The sequence below is a fragment of the Mus musculus genome, chromosome 6, assembly GCF_000001635.26.
Source record: "Mus musculus strain C57BL/6J chromosome 6, GRCm38.p6 C57BL/6J".
NCBI lineage: Eukaryota > Metazoa > Chordata > Mammalia > Rodentia > Muridae > Mus > Mus musculus.
Window position 1 is genome coordinate 115921295 of NC_000072.6, and position 19368 is coordinate 115940662.

General features: G+C 53.2%; 2 protein-coding genes across 9 annotated transcripts in view, besides 2 other annotated features; both read left to right on the forward strand.

Annotated features, from left to right (window-relative positions):
* Positions 1 to 5405, forward strand: part of Ift122 (intraflagellar transport 122) — a 73321-nt gene extending 67916 nt beyond the window's left edge. For 4 of the 5 annotated variants that reach the window (XM_006506797.2, XM_006506798.2, NM_031177.4 and 1 more), the window contains 6 exons: positions 1972 to 2137; positions 2582 to 2693; positions 3053 to 3178; positions 4122 to 4201; positions 4459 to 4623; positions 4942 to 5405. In XM_006506797.2, the coding sequence (XP_006506860.1) occupies positions 1972 to 2137; positions 2582 to 2693; positions 3053 to 3178; positions 4122 to 4201; positions 4459 to 4623; positions 4942 to 5031 (739 nt within the window). In that variant the 3' untranslated portion in view covers positions 5032 to 5405. The remainder of the gene's footprint in view (positions 1 to 1971; positions 2138 to 2581; positions 2694 to 3052; positions 3179 to 4121; positions 4202 to 4458; positions 4624 to 4941) is intronic. The other variant, XM_006506799.4, reaches the window with a different exon arrangement.
* A 54-nt stretch (positions 5406 to 5459) lies between these two features.
* Rho (rhodopsin) lies at positions 5460 to 18744 on the forward strand. Of its 4 annotated transcripts, none has more exons than XM_006505861.2 (6): positions 5460 to 6943; positions 10763 to 11071; positions 12563 to 12731; positions 13815 to 13980; positions 14102 to 14341; positions 15315 to 18742. In XM_006505861.2, the coding sequence occupies exons 1-6, from the start codon at positions 6922 to 6924 to the stop codon at positions 15423 to 15425; spliced, it is 1017 nt and encodes a 338-aa protein (XP_006505924.1). In that variant the 5' UTR covers positions 5460 to 6921; the 3' UTR covers positions 15426 to 18742. The 4 variants fall into 4 exon arrangements, with proteins under 4 accessions (XP_006505924.1, XP_017176982.1, XP_006505923.1 ...); XM_017321493.1 differs by lacking the exon at positions 5460 to 6943 and adding an exon at positions 7413 to 10103; XM_006505860.2 differs by lacking the exon at positions 5460 to 6943 and adding an exon at positions 10110 to 10226.
* Positions 9039 to 9137: a conserved region, noted in NCBI's record as "conserved region; well-conserved RER sequence with enhancer function for the orthologous bovine sequence". NCBI's record gives the evidence for it as "EXISTENCE:sequence alignment evidence [ECO:0000200][PMID:8576239, PMID:24301678]".
* Positions 9067 to 9110: a conserved region, noted in NCBI's record as "conserved region; region of homology to the red/green opsin LCR 37 bp core". NCBI's record gives the evidence for it as "EXISTENCE:sequence alignment evidence [ECO:0000200][PMID:8576239]".
* Positions 18745 to 19368: the final 624 nt, after the last annotated feature.

Genomic DNA, 19368 nt, shown 5'->3' on the forward strand with positions numbered 1-19368 from the left:
AGGGCTATAGCAGGGAAGACTGTAGATAGGGCAGGTGCTATAGCAGGGAAGACTGTAGATAGGGTGGGGGGCTATAGCAGGGAAGACTGTAGATAGGGCGGGGGGCTATAGCAGGGAAGACTGTAGATAGGGTGGGGGCTATAGCAGGGAAGACTGTAGATAGGGCAGGTGCTATAGCAGGGAAGACTGTAGATAGGGCAGGTGCTATAGCAGGGAAGACTGTAGATAGGGCAGGTGCTATAGCAGGGAAGACTGTAGATAGGGCGGGTGCTATAGCAGGGAAGACTGTAGATAGGGCGGGGGCTATAGCAGGGACGACTGTAGATAGGGTGAGGGCTATAGCAGGGAAGACTGTAGATAGGGTGGGGGCTATAGCAGGGAAGACTGTAGATAGGGCGGGGGCTATAGCAGGGAAGACTGTAGATAGGGCGGGTGCTATAGCAGGGAAGACTGTAGATAGGGTGAGGGCTATAGCAGGGAAGACTGTAGATAGGGCAGGTGCTATAGCAGGGAAGACTGTAGATAGGGCGGGGGGCTATAGCAGGGAAGACTGTAGATAGGGCGGGGGGCTATAGCAGGGAAGACTGTAGATAGGGTGGGGGCTATAGCAGGGAAGACTGTAGATAGGGCGGGTGCTATAGCAGGGAAGACTGTAGATAAGGCTGGTGCTATAGCAGGGAAGACTGTAGATAGGGTGGGGCTATAGCAGGGAAGACTGTAGATAGGGCGGGTGCTATAGCAGGGAAGACTGTAGATAGGGCGGGGGCTATAGCAGGGAAGACTGTAGATAGGGCGGGGGCTATAGCAGGGAAGACTGTAGATAGGGCAGGTTCTATAGCAGGGAAGACTGTAGATAGGGCGGGTGCTATAGCAGGGAAGACTGTAGATAGGGTGGGGGCTATAGCAGGGAAGACTGTAGATAGGGCGGGTGCTATAGCAGGAAAGACTGTAGATAGGGTGGGGCTATAGCAGGGAAGACTGTAGATAGGGTGGGTTCTATAGCAGGGAAGACTGTAGATAGGGTGAGGGCTATAGCAGGGAAGACTGTAGATAGGGCGGGTGCTATAGCAGGGAAGACTGTAGATAGGGCGGGGGGCTATAGCAGGGAAGACTGTAGATAGGGCGGGGGGCTATAGCAGGGAAGACTGTAGATAGGGCAGGTGCTATAGCAGGGAAGACTGTAGATAGGGCAGGTGCTATAGCAGGGAAGACTGTAGATAGGGCGGGGGCTATATCAGGGAAGACTGTAGATAGGGCGGGGGCTATAGCAGGGAAGACTGTAGATAGGGTGGGGGCTATAGCAGGGAAGACTGTAGATAGGGTGGGGGCTATAGCAGGGAAGACTGTAGATAGGGCGGGGGCTATAGCAGGGAAGACTGTAGATAGGGCGGGTGCTATAGCAGGGAAGACTGTAAATAGGGTGGGGCCTATAGCAAGGCCCCATGAGATGGGTGTGGACAAGCCCAGCTCCTATGTGGGTTACTTCAAATCCTGTGAGTCTACTTCTCTGCTAGTGAGAGCCACAGAGGGGTTGTAGTCCAGCATTTCACAGGCCTGAAAGTAACTTCATGTCCTGCTTCACCCAGCTGGCCGGCTGCCTCCTGTAGGAGCCTGCCCCAGAAAAGCACCCCCAGCTCACCATTAAGAACCCATTTCCTGGATGGTCCATTATTTATTCTTCAGGGGAAACACCCCAGACAAGGACCTTCACTGTGATAACGCCTTTCACTGGCAGGCCAGGCTCACCAAAGGAGCCATCATAGCTATCCCTGCTACCCTGGGTACCCGAGACTATCTTGTCCCAGGAGTTCGGTTGATTTACAGGATGGTTAACTTGGGTTCTGAGCCTCCCCTGGTGCTGTCCAATAGAAACACAGAAGTGACTACTGACACAAGATGCTTTCTAGCCCAGTAGTGGGTAGTGCTGGCTCCAGGTCACACCTCTTTTGTCCTTAACCTTGCCAATGGCAGGAATACACTCTTCACACTGGCTAAGCAGAGCAAGGCTCTGGGTGCTTACAAGCTGGCCCGGCATGCCTATGACAAGCTACGGGGGCTGCAGATCCCCGCCAGGATCCAGAAGTCCATTGAGCTGGGCACCCTGACCATCCGCTCCAAGCCCTTCCATGACAGTGAGGTAAGGGCCTGCGTGCCTTTGAACCTAGTCTGGTTCTGTTGGAAGATGGCTGCTGTGGCCTTGGCTCCCCTGCCAGTGCACTGGGATAGACTGGGTTCTTCCTAGCTGTGCCTTAGGCTTTCAGTGCCTCAGTTTCCTGCTCTGTCAGGTGGGTATGTATAAACCCTTACCCACAGGTGGTAGGGGGTACTTGTGCAGCATAAGTGATGTATCTGACACAGTGCCTAGACCTGGCAAGTGGCAGGAGTTGACAGTGGATACAGTTGTTCCTTTGAAGATAGCGTCCTGCTAAGGCCTGGCTTGGAGCAGGTGTCTGGGCTAGTGAGCCTCAGGTGTAGTCTTAGTTGGCCAGCCTCTCCACAGCATGCCATCTTTGACCCTGGGAGGAGATGGAGGTATGCACACTTCTGGTTCAGCCTGGGCAGACGTGACCTTGCTCTATAGGAGCTGGTACCCTTGTGCTACCGCTGTTCTACCAACAACCCGCTGCTGAACAACCTTGGCAACGTCTGCATCAACTGCCGCCAGCCCTTCATCTTCTCCGCCTCTTCCTATGGTGAGCTCCCCACTGCTTTACAGACACGTGACATTGTGCAGAAGGTGATGCCACCATGCCTCAGATGCAGAATTGCTGTCAGAATCCACGGAGGCAAGGCCCAGCATGTCCCCAGCCAGAAGTCCCACTCTCAGCTGGGGTCTGAGAGGCTGAGGGAGCAGTCCACCTCTTTTAAAACAGCTATGTGGGGGAGGGGCTGCTGGAGACCTGGCCCTCCCCACATGCACTGTGTCCCTTGCCTGCATAGTGGCTGCTTGGGAAAGGGGACATGCTCTGGCTGTTCCACCTGCTCACCTGGTGTGAGTGACAGCCCCAAAGCTCTCCTGAAGCCATCCCCCAGCCCCTCCCTGTCCCCCCAGAGGTGCTGCACCTGGTGGAATTCTACCTGGAAGAGGGGATCACTGACGAAGAAGCTGTTGCCCTCATCGATCTGGAGGCACCAAGACACAAGAGGGAGGGCAAGTGGCGAGAGACCTCAAGCAACAGTATCCTGTGCTCTTGGCTCTGGCCAGGCAGGGGTAGGGAGGCAGGGAGGGGACGCAGCATGGACTGTGGCAGCAGGCAGGGACAAAAGGATCAGATCAAGAAAGACTGGGGAGGTCCTCACATAGTGAGGACCAACAGCAGAGGGGGCAGAGCGGCCAGGGCCTGCAGGCACAGGGAGAGTGTCCCCTTCATCTTCATCTGCCCTGCCCTGTTCCTCAAGGCACTGCTCCTGCTTCTGCCCACAGCTAAGCGGAGCTGTAGGATATAAACTTGGGGGAATCCCTAGGTTTCTCCTCAGGTAGCTTTTTCATGCAGTGGTAGCAATCAGTACTCAAGCTGAGAGAATTGAGTGTGAGGCTCCCAGGTGCCCATCCCACTGTCCGGAGGCCTCTGCACCCCTTGGTTCTGCTTTCCTTGGGTACTTCATCCCACCTCCATAGCAGTGACAGAGGGGGAACACCAGTAATATGGCTGAGGCTCTAGGACAGGCGGTAGGTATTTCAACACCCCTGGTCCTCGAAGGACAGTTGGCCACACCCACCACATTCCTACGTGAGGCCCTCCTACTTGTGCTTTAGCCAGCTCCAACACCACTGGGCAGAGGGAAGGCTCATAGGATGGGGTCCCGTGATGGTTCTTGCCCTTCCCTCCATGGCTGTGACTGCTGAGTTCCTCAAGTGGCAGCTCTAGGCCTATGGCTGCACCCACTCAGGACTCCTGGATGGACACTTCCTGTGAGCCACGGTGTGACTGGATGATAGGACCCCTTCTCTCTCTTTCCCCTGTTCCATCTGGAGGTCTCTTCCAGCCACTGTACCACTCCCCCCAAGTCTGTGAGAGGCAGCACCTAGCTGAGCTCCTGGGAGTCGCTGTGTGGGCTGGAGGGTGTTGTACCTGTACCTTACTGGGCTTCAGGCTCCACCCTTGACCAGACCCCTCCAGATTCCCAGACGTTGAAGCTGGACGAGACCATGGACTCCATAGGAGAAGATGACCCATTTACAGCCAAGCTGAGCTTTGAGGTGAGATGGTGCAGCCAGTGCTTTCCCCAGGCACACAGGGACCCACCCTCAGTTAGTGTGGCAGTGAGAAAGAGAACGAGATGGCTTTCTCTAATGACTGTGGTTCTGAGAGCACTCCAGTGCTGGCAGGGAGCATGTTACTGTTAGGGGTGGCTGAAGGTAAGAGGTGGTAGTGTCCCTTTGGCCACCAAGGACCCTGGGATCAGGCCAAGGGCATATCGCCCATGTACACCTCCCCCATCCCCCCCACCCCCCAGCAAGGTAGCTCTGAGTTTGTGCCTGTGGTGGTGAACCGGTCAGTACTACGCTCCATGAGCCGAAGAGATGTTCTCATCAAGCGCTGGCCCCCGCCGCTGCAATGGCAATATTTCCGCTCGCTGTTGCCTGATGCCTCCATCACCATGTGCCCCTCCTGCTTTCAGGTACCCGGCCTACAGCTCCTCCATTCAGGTCGCCTCTTCTGCCCCTCCATTCTCCCTATCTCCTTTGGGAAGCTGGGCGTATAGGGGGAATTGTGAGCTGCCCACAGCCTGCCCTCTCACTTGCATCTGCCCAGCTGGCTGCAGTGGACCTTAGCTGGTTCCTGCTCTGCACTCCCCTGAGTGAGGGATGCTCTACCTGTGAACCTCATTCAGATAAAGAGCCCTCCAGGCCTCAGGGCAGCATGTCCCAGCCCTGCCAGGCTCAGGGCTTGAGCTGGCCCTGCCTCCCTGTATCACGGGCTGTCTGCCTCTCCTCAGATGTTCCATTCAGAGGACTACGAACTGCTTGTGCTCCAGCACGCCTGCTGCCCTTACTGCCGAAGGCGTATCGACGACACTGGCCCGTGAGCAGCGACAGCCTCTGGGACCACGGCTCCCATGGTCTCCTTGCTGTCCCCAGACTGTTGGGAGAAGGAATTAAACCCTCAGAACACGTCTCCTGCCCAGATGAAGTTTGTATGTTGCAAAGGGGGGGGGGGCTGCCTTGTGTAACCACAGATTTCCTATTTATGGCATTTCATTCCTTGTAAATAGCACCAGGAGACGGGGAAGAGAACACACACATATTTTCTAAGAAAAAAAAAAATCTGTTACTTTTAGAAGGGCTCATGTGTTCATAGCAGCCTGCTGGAGTCCGTAGATCCGTCAGACCATTACCGTGCACACGTTGCCAACAGATTGCCTCAATAACGACAAATAAAAGGGCTACTCGTTTTCATCAGTGTCTGCGTTTTAGCAAATCCTCATATTGTCTGCAACTTAATTTCCTTATGCAAAAGTGCACCTGTTTCTAATTTGATCCGAAAGGAACATTGCTTTTACGTGCTCTTAAAATGTAATCTAATCAAATGGCACCATGGGCAGGGGCAGGGCAGGGGTGTTTTTGTTGTTGTTTATTTTGGTTTAATGAGGATCCATCTTGACAGTCTTGTGCTTGGAGCCCAGGAGCGTTCCCACCGGGTGCTCGGCCTTGTGGCCCCTTTCCTTTTCTCCAGGGCACGAAGCGCGGGGGCTCCAGTTGGGATCCACAGAACGCTGTGGGTCTCAGGCAGAATCTGGAAGGAGAACTCACACGCATTGGGAAACTATTTCGCATACCCCTGTGTTGGTTATGGCTGGGAGAGCAGTAGGTTCCAGGGCCCAGGGGCTTCCAGCCATGAGGGCACCTAGACTTGTAATCCCTAGAGTCCTCCTGATGCCACTGCCCAGGGACAGACAGCACACAGCACCCCTCCCCCACTCTCTTAACAGGCAGAAGCAGGGAGATGGAGGCATGCTGAAGATGTCCATGTGAGGCTGGTGGTAGCATGCCCACTGCTGGGATGAAGAGATGGGGGCAAAGTGAGTGGCAGAGGCCAGGCCAGGTCCAGGCCCTTCCAGGCTTCCTCTGCCACTGTGGAGATGAAAGAGGGAGCCAGGCAAGGTCCAGGCCCTCCCCACCCCCTCTGCCTCTATGGAGATGAAGGGGGAATGAAGAAGGGAGCCAGACAGTTGTGCCAACACAACTCCTCCGTCGAGTGTCTAATTGCTTATGATCATGCATGCTCTCTCTCCCACTAAACATTTATTAATGTGTTAGGATTTCCATTAGCGCGTGCCTTGAACTGAAATCATTTGCATATGGCTGGGAAAAAGTGGGGTGAGGGAGGAAACAGTGCCAGCTCCCCAACAGGCGTCAATCACAGTGACAGATCAGATGGTTTCTGGCTGGAGGCAGGGGGGCTGTCTGAGATGGCGGCATGCATCCTTTCAGTGCATATCACAGAAATTCAGGTGACTCCTGCTGGGAGCCAAGACCCTGAGGCTGAGCCTGGCCACAGCTCCAATAGCTGCTGGATATCATCATGTCTGGGCTGAGCAGCCTCTAGAGGTACCCTTTTACAGATAGTAAAACTGAGGCTCAGTGACTGCTGAGCCAAAGTTGGACCCACCCACACTCATTTGCAGACTGCCGTGGGCCATGTTCTGATCTCTTCCCTACCTGGACTCAGCCCAGCACACTCGGCACACAAGGCCCTTCTTCAGCTTGAATACAGCGTCCTCAGCTATAGCCAGCATCTATGAATGGAGCTCAGTGACCCTGACTGGAGGAAGTTAGGACAGGGATTTTTTCTGGAGTTTTGGCAGGAAGAGGCCAGGGTCAGGTGACTGCTGGAGCACACAGCTTGGTAAGACTAGTCAGGACCTGCGTCCTGAGGCTACATGTCATATCCACAGTAAGGAAGTGGAAGATGGGAGATGACTGGCTGGGCCACAACCAGTGAGTGGAATGTCCTTGTGCATCTTTGTTTCCTAACCTTCCCCTCTGTAGCTGCTGAAACACACACACACCCCATGCTCTGTTATGCCTCTTCCCTGGCCTGGGATTTCCATGGCTGAGGTGATGGGGCACTGAGGCACCGCCAGGAAAGGCTGTAACCCATCTGCTCCCCCATCCTTCACCAGACTTCAAGCACCTACCTAGAGCACAGGTGCAATTTTGTACCCTCCCTGTCTGGGACCCACAGTGGTTCCTCAATGCCGGCCAACCAGACTCATAGGCCTGCCCACAAGGCCCTTGGGGCTATCTGTCTGAGGCCTGCAGGTGCCCTCCTGGCCACCTAGGCTCCTGTGAGACTTAGACTTCCATAGATTCTTCCTGAAAGACTACTGAGGGCAGGAGCCCCCAAGCCTCAGGGTTAGCTTTCCTCAGCCCTGCCTCTTTGCTAGCTCCGTTTCCACATTGAAGGCAGGGCTGAGCAGGGCAGGCGCAGCGAGGAGCTAACTGCTGCTTCTCTCTCGTTCATTTGTCTGCTGCCCTGAGACGCCACAGCACCTAATAAGAGCATGTTATGTGTAGCAAACATTAGGCCTGTAAGGAAGGAAAGGAGTGACGTCCCTTGACGTCCTCAGCTAGGCTGTGGTGACACAAGCAAGAGGACTAAGCCACAGGTGAGGAGAAAGGGGGGGGGGGGTCTGCTGACCCAGCAACACTCTTTCCTTCTGAGGCTTAAGAGCTATTAGCGTAGGTGACTCAGTCCCTAATCCTCCATTCAATGCCCTGTGACTGCCCCTGCTTCTGAAGGGCCAACATGGCTACAGCTAGCTCCAGAGACAGCTTTTCAGGGCCCCAGCATCCAAGCATCTCACAGTTCTCCACTGACCACACTCCTGTGCAGCACTGGGCTTTTCAATGCCCCTGACTTGAAGAGAACTCAAACTGCAGGTCAACTAGACTCTGCAAACTTCACCTGTGCTGGGGGTTCCTAGCCTGTGGGGACAGTGTATCTTGAATACCTGCTGCTATGGACCAAGAGCTGAACACACAGACAAACAGGCTCAGCTGGCCGGCATTCTGGAACCACAAATGAGTGTGGATGAGCAGGAGGGCAACAAAATGGTCTGGGTGTTGTCAACACAGTCAGTAAACAATGCACGCAGTGGGGCTGGGCCCTGATGTGGAGCTAGGTGGGGTTGGCTCTCCTTGGAAACCTGAAGGGAGAAGGAGAGGGAGCGAGATGATGAGGTTTATCAGCCTGCAGAGGCAGGGGGTCAGGAAGGAGTGCCACTGTACTGACCCAGGACCTCTGTGGGACATCAAGCCATGCCAAGGAGCCATGGAGCCTCGATTGCACTGGCAGGGACAGGTTGTGATGCCCCAGAGTCCCCAGACCCAGCAAACAGAGGCCCAGAGTGGGAAGTGGAGCTTTCCAGGGTATCGGGGTGACTCAGAGACACAGGGTAGAATCTGCCTTGGGTGCTCACTGCCCTATCTGAGTCCACATGGCTCAGTCCCCAGGCCCTGTTCTCTAGTGACTGTTGCTTTGATGAGGTAGAGACAGGCAGCCCTCTTCTAAGAACTATGTTTTGATGGGGGACTCAGAGTTGGGGTGGGGTGGCAATGAAATTCTGTAGACTGTGTGGTTATAACCCTGGCTGTTACTAGCTAGTTCTGTGACCTTGGTGACCCACTTCAGACTCTAGGCCTCAGCCTCTGTAAGTGCAGATACACAGCGCCAATCAGCCGATGACTTCTAACAATACTCTTAACTCACACAGAGCTTGTCTCACTGAGCCAACACCCTGTACCCTCAGCTCAGTGACGGCTTTCAACCTGTGGGGCTGCCTCTGTTACCCAAGTGAGAGAGGGCCAGTGCTCCCAGAGGTGACCTTGTTTGCCCATTCTCTCCCTGGGTCAGCCAGTGTTTATCTGTTGTATACCCAGTCCACCCTGCAGGCTCACATCAGAGCCTAGGAGATGGCTAGTGTCCCCGCGGAGACCACGATGAAGCTTCCCAGCTGTCTCAAGCACAAGCTGGCTGCAGAGGCTGCTGAGGCACTGCTAGCTGGGGATGGGGGCAGGGTAGATCTGGGGCTGACCACCAGGGTCAGAATCAGAACCTCCACCTTGACCTCATTAACGCTGGTCTTAATCACCAAGCCAAGCTCCTTAAACTGCTAGTGGCCAACTCCCAGGCCCTGACACACATACCTGCCCTGTGTTCCCAAACAAGACACCTGCATGGAAGGAAGGGGGTTGCTTTTCTAAGCAAACATCTAGGAATCCCGGGTGCAGTGTGAGGAGACTAGGCGAGGGAGTACTTTAAGGGCCTCAAGGCTCAGAGAGGAATACTTCTTCCCTGGTTAGCCTCGTGCCTAGGCTCCAGGGTCTTTGTCCTGCCTGGATACCTATGTGGCAAGGGGCATAGCATTTCCCCCACCATCAGCTCTTAGCTCAACCTTATCTTCTCGGAAAGACTGCGCAGTGTAACAACACAGCAGAGACTTTTCTTTTGTCCCCTGTCTACCCCTGTAACTGCTACTCAGAAGCATCTTTCTCACAGGGTACTGGCTTCTTGCATCCAGAGTTTTTTGTCTCCCTCGGGCCCCCAGAATCAAATTCTTCCTCTGGGACTCAGTGGATGTTTCACACACGTATCGGCCTGACAGTCATCCTGGAGCATCCTACACAGGGGCCATCACAGCTGCATGTCAGAAATGCTGGCCTCACATCCTCAGACACCAGGCCTAGTGCTGGTCTTCCTCAGACTGGCGTCCCCAGCAGGCCAGTAGGATCATCTTTTAGCCTACAGAGTTCTGAAGCCTCAGAGCCCCAGGTCCCTGGTCATCTTCTCTGCCCCTGAGATTTTTCCAAGTTGTATGCCTTCTAGGTAAGGCAAAACTTCTTACGCCCCTCCTCGTGGCCTCCAGGCCCCACATGCTCACCTGAATAACCTGGCAGCCTGCTCCCTCATGCAGGGACCACGTCCTGCTGCACCCAGCAGGCCATCCCGTCTCCATAGCCCATGGTCATCCCTCCCTGGACAGGAATGTGTCTCCTCCCCGGGCTGAGTCTTGCTCAAGCTAGAAGCACTCCGAACAGGGTTATGGGCGCCTCCTCCATCTCCCAAGTGGCTGGCTTATGAATGTTTAATGTACATGTGAGTGAACAAATTCCAATTGAACGCAACAAATAGTTATCGAGCCGCTGAGCCGGGGGGCGGGGGGTGTGAGACTGGAGGCGATGGACGGAGCTGACGGCACACACAGCTCAGATCTGTCAAGTGAGCCATTGTCAGGGCTTGGGGACTGGATAAGTCAGGGGGTCTCCTGGGAAGAGATGGGATAGGTGAGTTCAGGAGGAGACATTGTCAACTGGAGCCATGTGGAGAAGTGAATTTAGGGCCCAAAGGTTCCAGTCGCAGCCTGAGGCCACCAGACTGACATGGGGAGGAATTCCCAGAGGACTCTGGGGCAGACAAGATGAGACACCCTTTCCTTTCTTTACCTAAGGGCCTCCACCCGATGTCACCTTGGCCCCTCTGCAAGCCAATTAGGCCCCGGTGGCAGCAGTGGGATTAGCGTTAGTATGATATCTCGCGGATGCTGAATCAGCCTCTGGCTTAGGGAGAGAAGGTCACTTTATAAGGGTCTGGGGGGGGTCAGTGCCTGGAGTTGCGCTGTGGGAGCCGTCAGTGGCTGAGCTCGCCAAGCAGCCTTGGTCTCTGTCTACGAAGAGCCCGTGGGGCAGCCTCGAGAGCCGCAGCCATGAACGGCACAGAGGGCCCCAATTTTTATGTGCCCTTCTCCAACGTCACAGGCGTGGTGCGGAGCCCCTTCGAGCAGCCGCAGTACTACCTGGCGGAACCATGGCAGTTCTCCATGCTGGCAGCGTACATGTTCCTGCTCATCGTGCTGGGCTTCCCCATCAACTTCCTCACGCTCTACGTCACCGTACAGCACAAGAAGCTGCGCACACCCCTCAACTACATCCTGCTCAACTTGGCCGTGGCTGACCTCTTCATGGTCTTCGGAGGATTCACCACCACCCTCTACACATCACTCCATGGCTACTTCGTCTTTGGGCCCACAGGCTGTAATCTCGAGGGCTTCTTTGCCACACTTGGAGGTATGAGCAGAGAGACTGGGGCGGGGGGGTGTAGCATGGGAGCCAAGGGGCCACGAAAGGGCCTGGGAGGGTCTGCAGCTTACTTGAGTCTCTTTAATTGGTCTCATCTAAAGGCCCAGCTTATTCATTGGCAAACACTGTGACCCTGAGCTAGGCTGCTGTTGAGAGCAGGCACGGAACATTCATCTATCTCATCTTGAGCAATGCAAGAAACATGGGTTCAGAGAGGCCAAGGACTCACCGAGGAGTCACAGAGTGTGGGGGTGTCCTCTGAGGCAGCTGAGCTGGGGCACACACAGACTGAGCACCAGGAGTGAGCTCTAGCTTTTTTTTTTCTATGTGTCTTTTCTAAAAGACACATAGGTTTAGGACTGTCCCTGGTCCAGGTAAGAACTGGTTCAGTAAACTTGTACATCTCACTGCCTGGCCAGCCCTGTCAGCTTCCACCAGAGTGCGTGCACTACACACCCGGCATCTCAAAGGATTCATTCCTATCTTTCCTATCTTTGGAGTGAGGCACAGTCTCACGTAGTCCAGTCCAGACTGGCCTTAAATTCTGCAGCTGAGGATGTACTTAAACTTGTCATCCTCCTGCCCCAGCCTCTCAAGTGCTGTGATCACAGGCACGGACCACTATGCTACGCCAGGTGTTTCCAAACATTTTCTCTCCCTTAACTGGAAGGTCAATGAGGCTCTTTCGAGAAGCAACAGAGCCTGTTTAGCTGAGAAAACTGAGGCAGGGAGCAGGCAAAAATCACATCTAGAGATATGGGAGAGCCAGGACCAGAGCCAGGGTCTCCGGGCTGGGACCTAGAGATGTTTCCAGTGGATACAGGAGGAAACAGAAGTGGGTGTAGCAAAGCCCAAAGCCAGGGTGATGGGTGGGTCGAGCTTGCTTATCTCCCCGTGTCCAGGGTACTGCCTTGGTAGCACTGTTGGGCATCTCTGTTACCTTCTGTGGTCACACACACACACACACACACACACACACACACACACACACATACACACACACACACCCAGGTTCTGGATAGAAGCTGGGGTACCATGCCGGTGAGCTTGTCTCTGTGGGGTCAGACCCAGGCCACATCTACCATCCAGGATTCTTGTTGGTAGCACTCCTGTTATTCAGAAGTTTGTTACGTGGTCCTTCCCCACACTGGGCTTCTGAGGCTGACATATGGACTAATGTCTGGAGCCCCCTCTTTACCCATCTTCTTCCCCTGCTAAAACACTAGCCAGGGTGTGGCCCTAAGCCCCAGCTCCAGGCACTCCGAGGCAGTCTCTCATGAGCCTAAAGCTCTAACCAAACAGAAGAGCTTCTGTTTTGGCACACGGGTTCTTCACCCCATCCCTTTCTCCTCGCCAGCCCAAACTCACTGCAGTCGCTAAGGCTTGGATCAAGCCTCAAACCAGAAGCTTGCATCCTAGCCTGCTCTCTCTGAGGTGAGGTTAGAGCTGGAGGACTGACGGCTACTAACTGCCTTACAGGTGAAATCGCCCTGTGGTCCCTGGTGGTCCTGGCCATTGAGCGCTACGTGGTGGTCTGCAAGCCGATGAGCAACTTCCGCTTCGGGGAGAATCACGCTATCATGGGTGTGGTCTTCACCTGGATCATGGCGTTGGCCTGTGCTGCTCCCCCACTCGTTGGCTGGTCCAGGTAATGGCACTGAGTATCGGGTCTGGCAAGGTCTTTGTGGGATTCCCTTTGAGGACACAGAGCCCTCGGATTGGTTCCAGGCATAATGTAACATGGTATTGCCCCCCGAAAACCATCCTGGTGACTTTCCCAGGCTAAGGTCTAAGGTAGGGGAGAAGAGAGGGACTGAATGGTCCAATCAGTCTTATTCCATGTCTGAGACCCATAACAAGGAGAACCCTGGACATTCCAACCCTTCACCTTGGCCGAGTCCCTAATCCTCGGCTAAGCCAAGGCCAAACCACAATCCTCTTTGGTTGAGTTCTGGCCGTGGGCCTCTCTCTCTCTTCCTCTCTCTCTCTCACTCACCTTGGACCTTAGCCCCTGGAGAGGCTGAACCTTCCCAAAATGCATGGTGACATTGTAGCCCCAGGAACTGGGTCCCATCCAGCCTCCAGGCCACCATATCTAAATGAGACAAGAGAAGGTTGGGACAGTGGTTTGGACACCTAGACAGGCTATGAGGTACACAGAGCCTCAGAGACTCTCCATTCTCTGTCCTCATGTCCTCCCCACCCCGGGAGCCCACCCAGTGGCCCTCACTGAGTCAGAGCCCCTCACTCCTCACTGGCCTCTTTCCTCATCCTCACCCACCTGGCTTGGCAGGCCTCTACAGACACACTCAGTGGACACTTGGGTTTCTGAGTGTGGCCCAGTGTCACCGTCCTCAGATATCATCACAACATCCTTGTTTCTAGAAGCTGCACACAGCCCTGATGCCAGCAGCGAGCCCACCTTTACTGTAGAGAGCATTGCCGTTACTAGGAGATCCCATGCACAAAGTGCAGCATTCCCAGGGAAGGCCTCAGAGAATGCTCCTCTCTCCAGCATTCTCTGCCTACTCCCTTAACCACCGAAGGCAGGGCAGCAGGCTAGTGGAGCAGAGCTGCGTGGTCAAGTGGCAGGGAGCTTAAGAATCGTCCAAGGGCGGAGACCAGTAAGTCTCATTAGGTGATGGGGCCAGCAGGTAAAAGCCATTCATGCTTATGTCCAGCTGGGCGTGTGTTCTCTTCCTGTTTTATCATCCCTTGCGCTGACCATCAGGTACATCCCTGAGGGCATGCAATGTTCATGCGGGATTGACTACTACACACTCAAGCCTGAGGTCAACAACGAATCCTTTGTCATCTACATGTTCGTGGTCCACTTCACCATTCCTATGATCGTCATCTTCTTCTGCTATGGGCAGCTGGTCTTCACAGTCAAGGAGGTATGAGCAGGGGGGCCGCCCCAGCCTCGTGCCGGGTGGGTGGGCAGAGCCAGGTGGGCAGAGCTGGGTGCCAGGGTTCGTACAGACGCCATGGGCTAGACACAGGTCTGTGTCCCTGCAGGCGGCTGCCCAGCAGCAGGAGTCAGCCACCACTCAGAAGGCAGAGAAGGAAGTCACCCGCATGGTTATCATCATGGTCATCTTCTTCCTGATCTGCTGGCTTCCCTACGCCAGTGTGGCCTTCTACATCTTCACCCACCAGGGCTCCAACTTCGGCCCCATCTTCATGACTCTGCCAGCTTTCTTTGCTAAGAGCTCTTCCATCTATAACCCGGTCATCTACATCATGTTGAACAAGCAGGTGCCTGGGCTGAGGCAGGGCGTGTGGAGAGTGAGGGAGAGAAGGGGAGGGGGAGAATGGGACAGGGGAGGCATTGCACTCAGACTGCTGGCAGCCCGTGAGCTCTCAGGCTGGCGAACCCCCAAGCTCTTGGAGTAAGTCTTCCGGGTGACCTGCCGTCCACTCCTGTGAGATACAGCCGACCAAATGGTTCTGGAAGTCTGCTTTAGAAGTAGGCTAGAAGTCAGGTGCAATAGTGCAAATTTGTAATCTTAATTCTGAGGCAGGAGGATCTTGAGCTCCAGGTCAGCCTGGGCTAAACAGTGGATGTGTGTCCCCCTCTCCCCAAAGCAGGCTGTGAAGCACACTGCTATATCCCAGCATTCAGGAGACTGAAGTAGGTCGATTAGAAATTCAAAGCTATCTTTGGCCATACAGTGATTTGGGAGCCAACCTGGGCTACAATGAGAATCTGTCTCAAGAAGCAACCAGAAATATCAAGTAGTTCCAAGTCTGGGAATAGAATGGTCTCACTGTAAAGCTGAAGAAATTGCTAGAAATGCTACTTGTAGGAAGTCAGGGATTACACCACTGTCAAACGCCACAGTCTCTCTGCAGAAAAGGATGTGGTCTCTGGAACCTAGACTCTGGGTTCAAGTTCTAGTTCTGTCCCATTTAAGCTGTGTGACCTTGGGTGAGTCAGATATCTCCCCATGTGGACTTCGGTTTTCCTATTTATAGGAAGGGCCAAATCATAAACTCTCAAATCAATTGAGATCACTCACGGAAGGCCCTACGCATCCACAGGACACATGGAATGCCACTTGACAATACCCCTTGTGCTATCTGTGTACCTGGCGTCTCTGGTTGAAGGGCAACATACATTTAGCAAGCTCCCCCAGGGAGCCAGGCTTAGTGAGGGGACATGCTGGAGGTGAGGCTGAAGCTGGGCAGGTGGTAGGGCCTGTCCTGACTGGAGCCTCTTGCCTTCCAGTTCCGGAACTGTATGCTCACCACGCTGTGCTGCGGCAAGAATCCACTGGGAGATGACGACGCCTCTGCCACCGCTTCCAAGACGGAGACCAGCCAGGTGGCTCCAGCCTAAGCCTGGCCAGAGACTGTGGCTGAAAGTAGGAGTCTCCTGTCCCCACACACCCCAGCCACAGCCCCCACCAGGAGCAGCACCCGTTGGGATGAGGTCATGCAGGCTCCCTCAGTGTTCTTTTCTTTGTTTTTAATGAATTCATGAAAGCAAAATGAGGCTCCCCACTCAATGGGGACAGCTTGACAAAGGGCATCCATCCACCAAGACCATCCTCAACCTGGAGTCCCCAATTCCCGGGGGGCCAGCGGGATCTGTACCCCTCCCTCAGCTTGTCTATCAGGAACATGACAAGTGTCCCGGCTTAGGGCTAAATGTCTAGGACAGAATGGAACACATAGTAGCTGATTAATAAATGCTAGCTGGATGAAGGGAGGAATGAGTGACTGACTGAGTGGATATATGAGTGAAGGGATTAATGGAAGGGAACATGGATGTCCTCAGGTGCCCAACCTGGCAGATCCAGTCATGTCTGGCTGGAATCTATAAGCAGTTTTACATACCTGCCCTGGTTTTCTCTGCCCCCACCCCCACCCCAGTTGGATCTCCCAAATCCAGGGCCCTGATAGAATATGGCTGCTTCAAAGACAGAGAGATGAGGGGAGGGAGGGGGGAGGGAGAGAGGGAGGGAGGGAGACACAGAGAGGGAATATGTGTGATGCGTGTGTATGTGTGTATGTGTGTGTGTAAACACTTTGTATATAAAGAGTACAGCTGGTAGTTATGTTACAAGTAACACCGACTAATATAATTAATTAACCATCCTAATGGTCTCTGCTTGTTAGTGACTGCTTGGGAATTAGGCAGGGCCCAAGCACTCAGATAAGGTATTTCCCTCAGCCTCAGTAGGCTTTTGCAAATGACCCAGGCCTTCAGGCCTGTGCAGGGCTAGAGCTGGATTACAGAGATAAATGACAGTGACAGCAACGTGAGCTGCAGCCCTTAGGACTGAGAAAGCATCGAGACCAGGGGTCTCCGGCAAGGCCTAGGTCCTCCCTTCAGTATGGAAACCTTGCCTCATGTCTCTCAGCCTCCTTGGCCTGTGGAGATCCAGCCCTTCCTCTTGGCTTCTGGATACATTTGCTCTTCTACACCAGCAACCAAGTGGCAACAGTTCCAGGCCAGTATGGAGTTTTAGAAGCCATGCCAATATGCCCACCTTCAGGGAGCAGCTGAGTCCTTGATGCCACCCTTGTTCTGAAGAGTTCAGAAACACAGTGCAAGACATGACCAGGCCTCATCCTTAGGATGCTCATGGATCCAGTTCTTAGCTCCCTTGTTGGATATGCTGTTTTCCTTGGCCTTTGGTCTTTTCTTTATCCCAGAGGGTTTTGGCTTTAAGGCCAACAGGAACTATGGGGTACCAGAATTGAGCAGCCTCAGTCTGCATCCCTCCTCTATAGAACCACAGCTGGGCCCTCAGCAGGCCCAACTCTGCATGGGGACAGAGGCATTAAAAGCTCAGCTCCTACACTTGGTGGCAGTGGTGGTCTGTTGCTCTCAAGCTCTTTCAAAATGGATGGAAACTGGGACGCTTCCCTGACCCCTGGTTATGAAAGACTAGACTGTGTGGGGACAAACAGTCCAGAGTCCCGGGGAATGTGATAGAGCAGCTCCATCATTTTTAGAAACCCAATTTGAGGCAGTATAGAGAGATGGTGACCTCTATAAGCCTCTGTATCTGCAAAGAGGAGCTTAGACCTGCCCTTGAGGGGATTATATGAGATTTAAGGGACTTATGTGGCCAGCCTACTTCCTGGCATGCTGAAGACATTGGCACACTCTGGTATTCTAGACCTTGGCTCAGAGCTGCCTTTACTAGGATACTGTCACTTAGCAAAAGAATGGGATGGAGCCTCAGATGTGGAGTGACACCATCTTCCAAGAAGGAAAGGGTGCCAGGGTCTGGGATGAAAGCCCTTTGGTGCTATGTTGGGCAAGGGCGAGTGCCAGCAAGGGGTTATTTGCTTGCTCTCTCCATCAGTGATGAGGTTCCATTTGGTCACAAGAAATTCACCCCAATTGCTGAAACAGAGGCTGACTATTGGCTTATAGGCATGAAACCCCACTCCCCTCCACTTCAGGCTGGCTAGATTAAAAGCTCAGACCTGTGACCCCTTGTGTCTCTCTTCTGTGTTGACTTCACTCACAGGCCTAACCTCAGAGGTGTCTGTAGCAGTCCCAGGGCCAGACACCCTTCCAGAAAGGGGCTTTCCTTCCCTTTATAATCGTGGTGACAGGTCAGATTCTTATTGGGCAGACCTAAGTTACCTGATTATCCTTAAGCCAATCATCATGTCTAAGACAGAGATTCATTTGATTGGCCAGGGCTGAGTCACTTGTTTACCTCTAAGTCAATCAACAGGCCTGAGATGGAGAGTCATCTTCTGATTAGCTAGACCTGGGTCACCTGATCACCTCTAAGCCAACCACTATGTCTGATATAGGGCTCCCTCATTTGTAATGTGTTCCCACACTACAAGATAAAGTTGACTCCACATAGTTAAGGAGCCTGTAGGATGTGTTCCCCAAAAGCAAACAGGGGAACAGGATCAGGACCAGCCCTGAGGGGTGGGGACTGGGATGTGCTAGACAAGGCTCCGGGGTGTCATGGATGAAGGGGATTCCATGGCTGCCACACCTCTGGTTGTCTCTCATGCTTTATGGGCCAGGAGTGCCTGTTGGAAGGCTACTTTAGCTGCCTGGCCTTGACCTCCCTCACTCCTCCATGCCCAGTTCACTTGTCCTGTGGGGTGTCATCTTTACTCCTGCCTTCTCCTGCCCGGGAAAAATAACCCTTTAGAACCAGAATGCTCTTGTCAGCCTCCCTCGACAGTCACTGTGAGTGTAGACAGAAGAGCTCCTGCCATGAGCTGGGACCTGGAGTCCCCACAGGGTCACCTGCCAGGCTCCAAGCAAGCAGCCTTTGTGGAACATACAACACACTCAGCCAATCACAGGTCAGACAGGGCTGTCACCCCAATAAAGAGACACCTGGGTTACCAGGTAACCTGAGGTGCCCCAGAGAAACACAGTGCCAGTCCCAGGGTAAGTCCCTAGACTACACAGGCCACAGCTCTGAGCTGAAAGTGAGAGACACCTTAGCTGGTGGAGGCTTTATTTCTGTATTTGTTTCCACCCACGGTCACTTTACCTCTGAGAAACATTGAGGGTGACCCCAGATATATAGGGAATTAAATAGGAACACAAGTCAAATATCTACTGATAATCATAAAGAAACCTAATGTGAAGTAAGTCTTTGATATATATATGCAATTTTACAATTGATTAAAGATGAAAATAAATTTGCATTCTAATGAGATGGATCTGCTTGCTTTTTCACAAGGAATGATCTTAGCTGAATATTTAATGATGTAGGACACAGCATATACGACGTTCTTTAGAGCTGATATTTTGATTTTATAATCATTGATGCTGAGAATGCCTCTTCGCATAAATACATAGTATAACATTAAGAAGTATGTCTAGGCCACTTCAGAAATTGCTGGAAATTGTTTCACTATCCTAATCCAAAATTCACTGAACAGTGTGTGTGTGTGGTATGTGTGTATGCATGCATGTGTGCATATGCCTGTGTGTCCATGTATATATAGAGGTGCTACCACCTGTGTATATGAGAGTGGAGAAGTTGAGGTTACAGATGGGGTCACACCCAGCTTTTCCATGAGTGCTGGGGCCCCAGACTCAGGTCCTCATCCTTCACAGCAAGTGACCCTAATTAAGAGATCACCCCAGCTCCGAAGCAAATGACTTCCATCTGAAACTCAAGTCAGCCATTCAAATAGCAGTTTTAAAGATCAAACATTCTAACACAATGCAACCTCAAAATATACTAATTTAATCCTTACATGCCGAGGAGTGATGGTAAGAAAATGTTGAAAGTCTTTGTTTTCTACAACTCAACTCTTAATTGTTCCAATAACAC

Excerpts from the sequence above, each read along its gene's own strand:
- Rho (NM_145383.2), top strand. The coding sequence starts at position 10,711 with ATGAACGGCACAGAGGGCCCCAATTTTTATGTGCCCTTCTCCAACGTC. Across the intron at positions 11,072-12,562 it reads CTTCTTTGCCACACTTGGAG|GTGAAATCGCCCTGTGGTCC; the intron begins GTATGAGCAGAG and ends ACTGCCTTACAG. Across the intron at positions 13,981-14,101 it reads TGGTCTTCACAGTCAAGGAG|GCGGCTGCCCAGCAGCAGGA; the intron begins GTATGAGCAGGG and ends GTGTCCCTGCAG.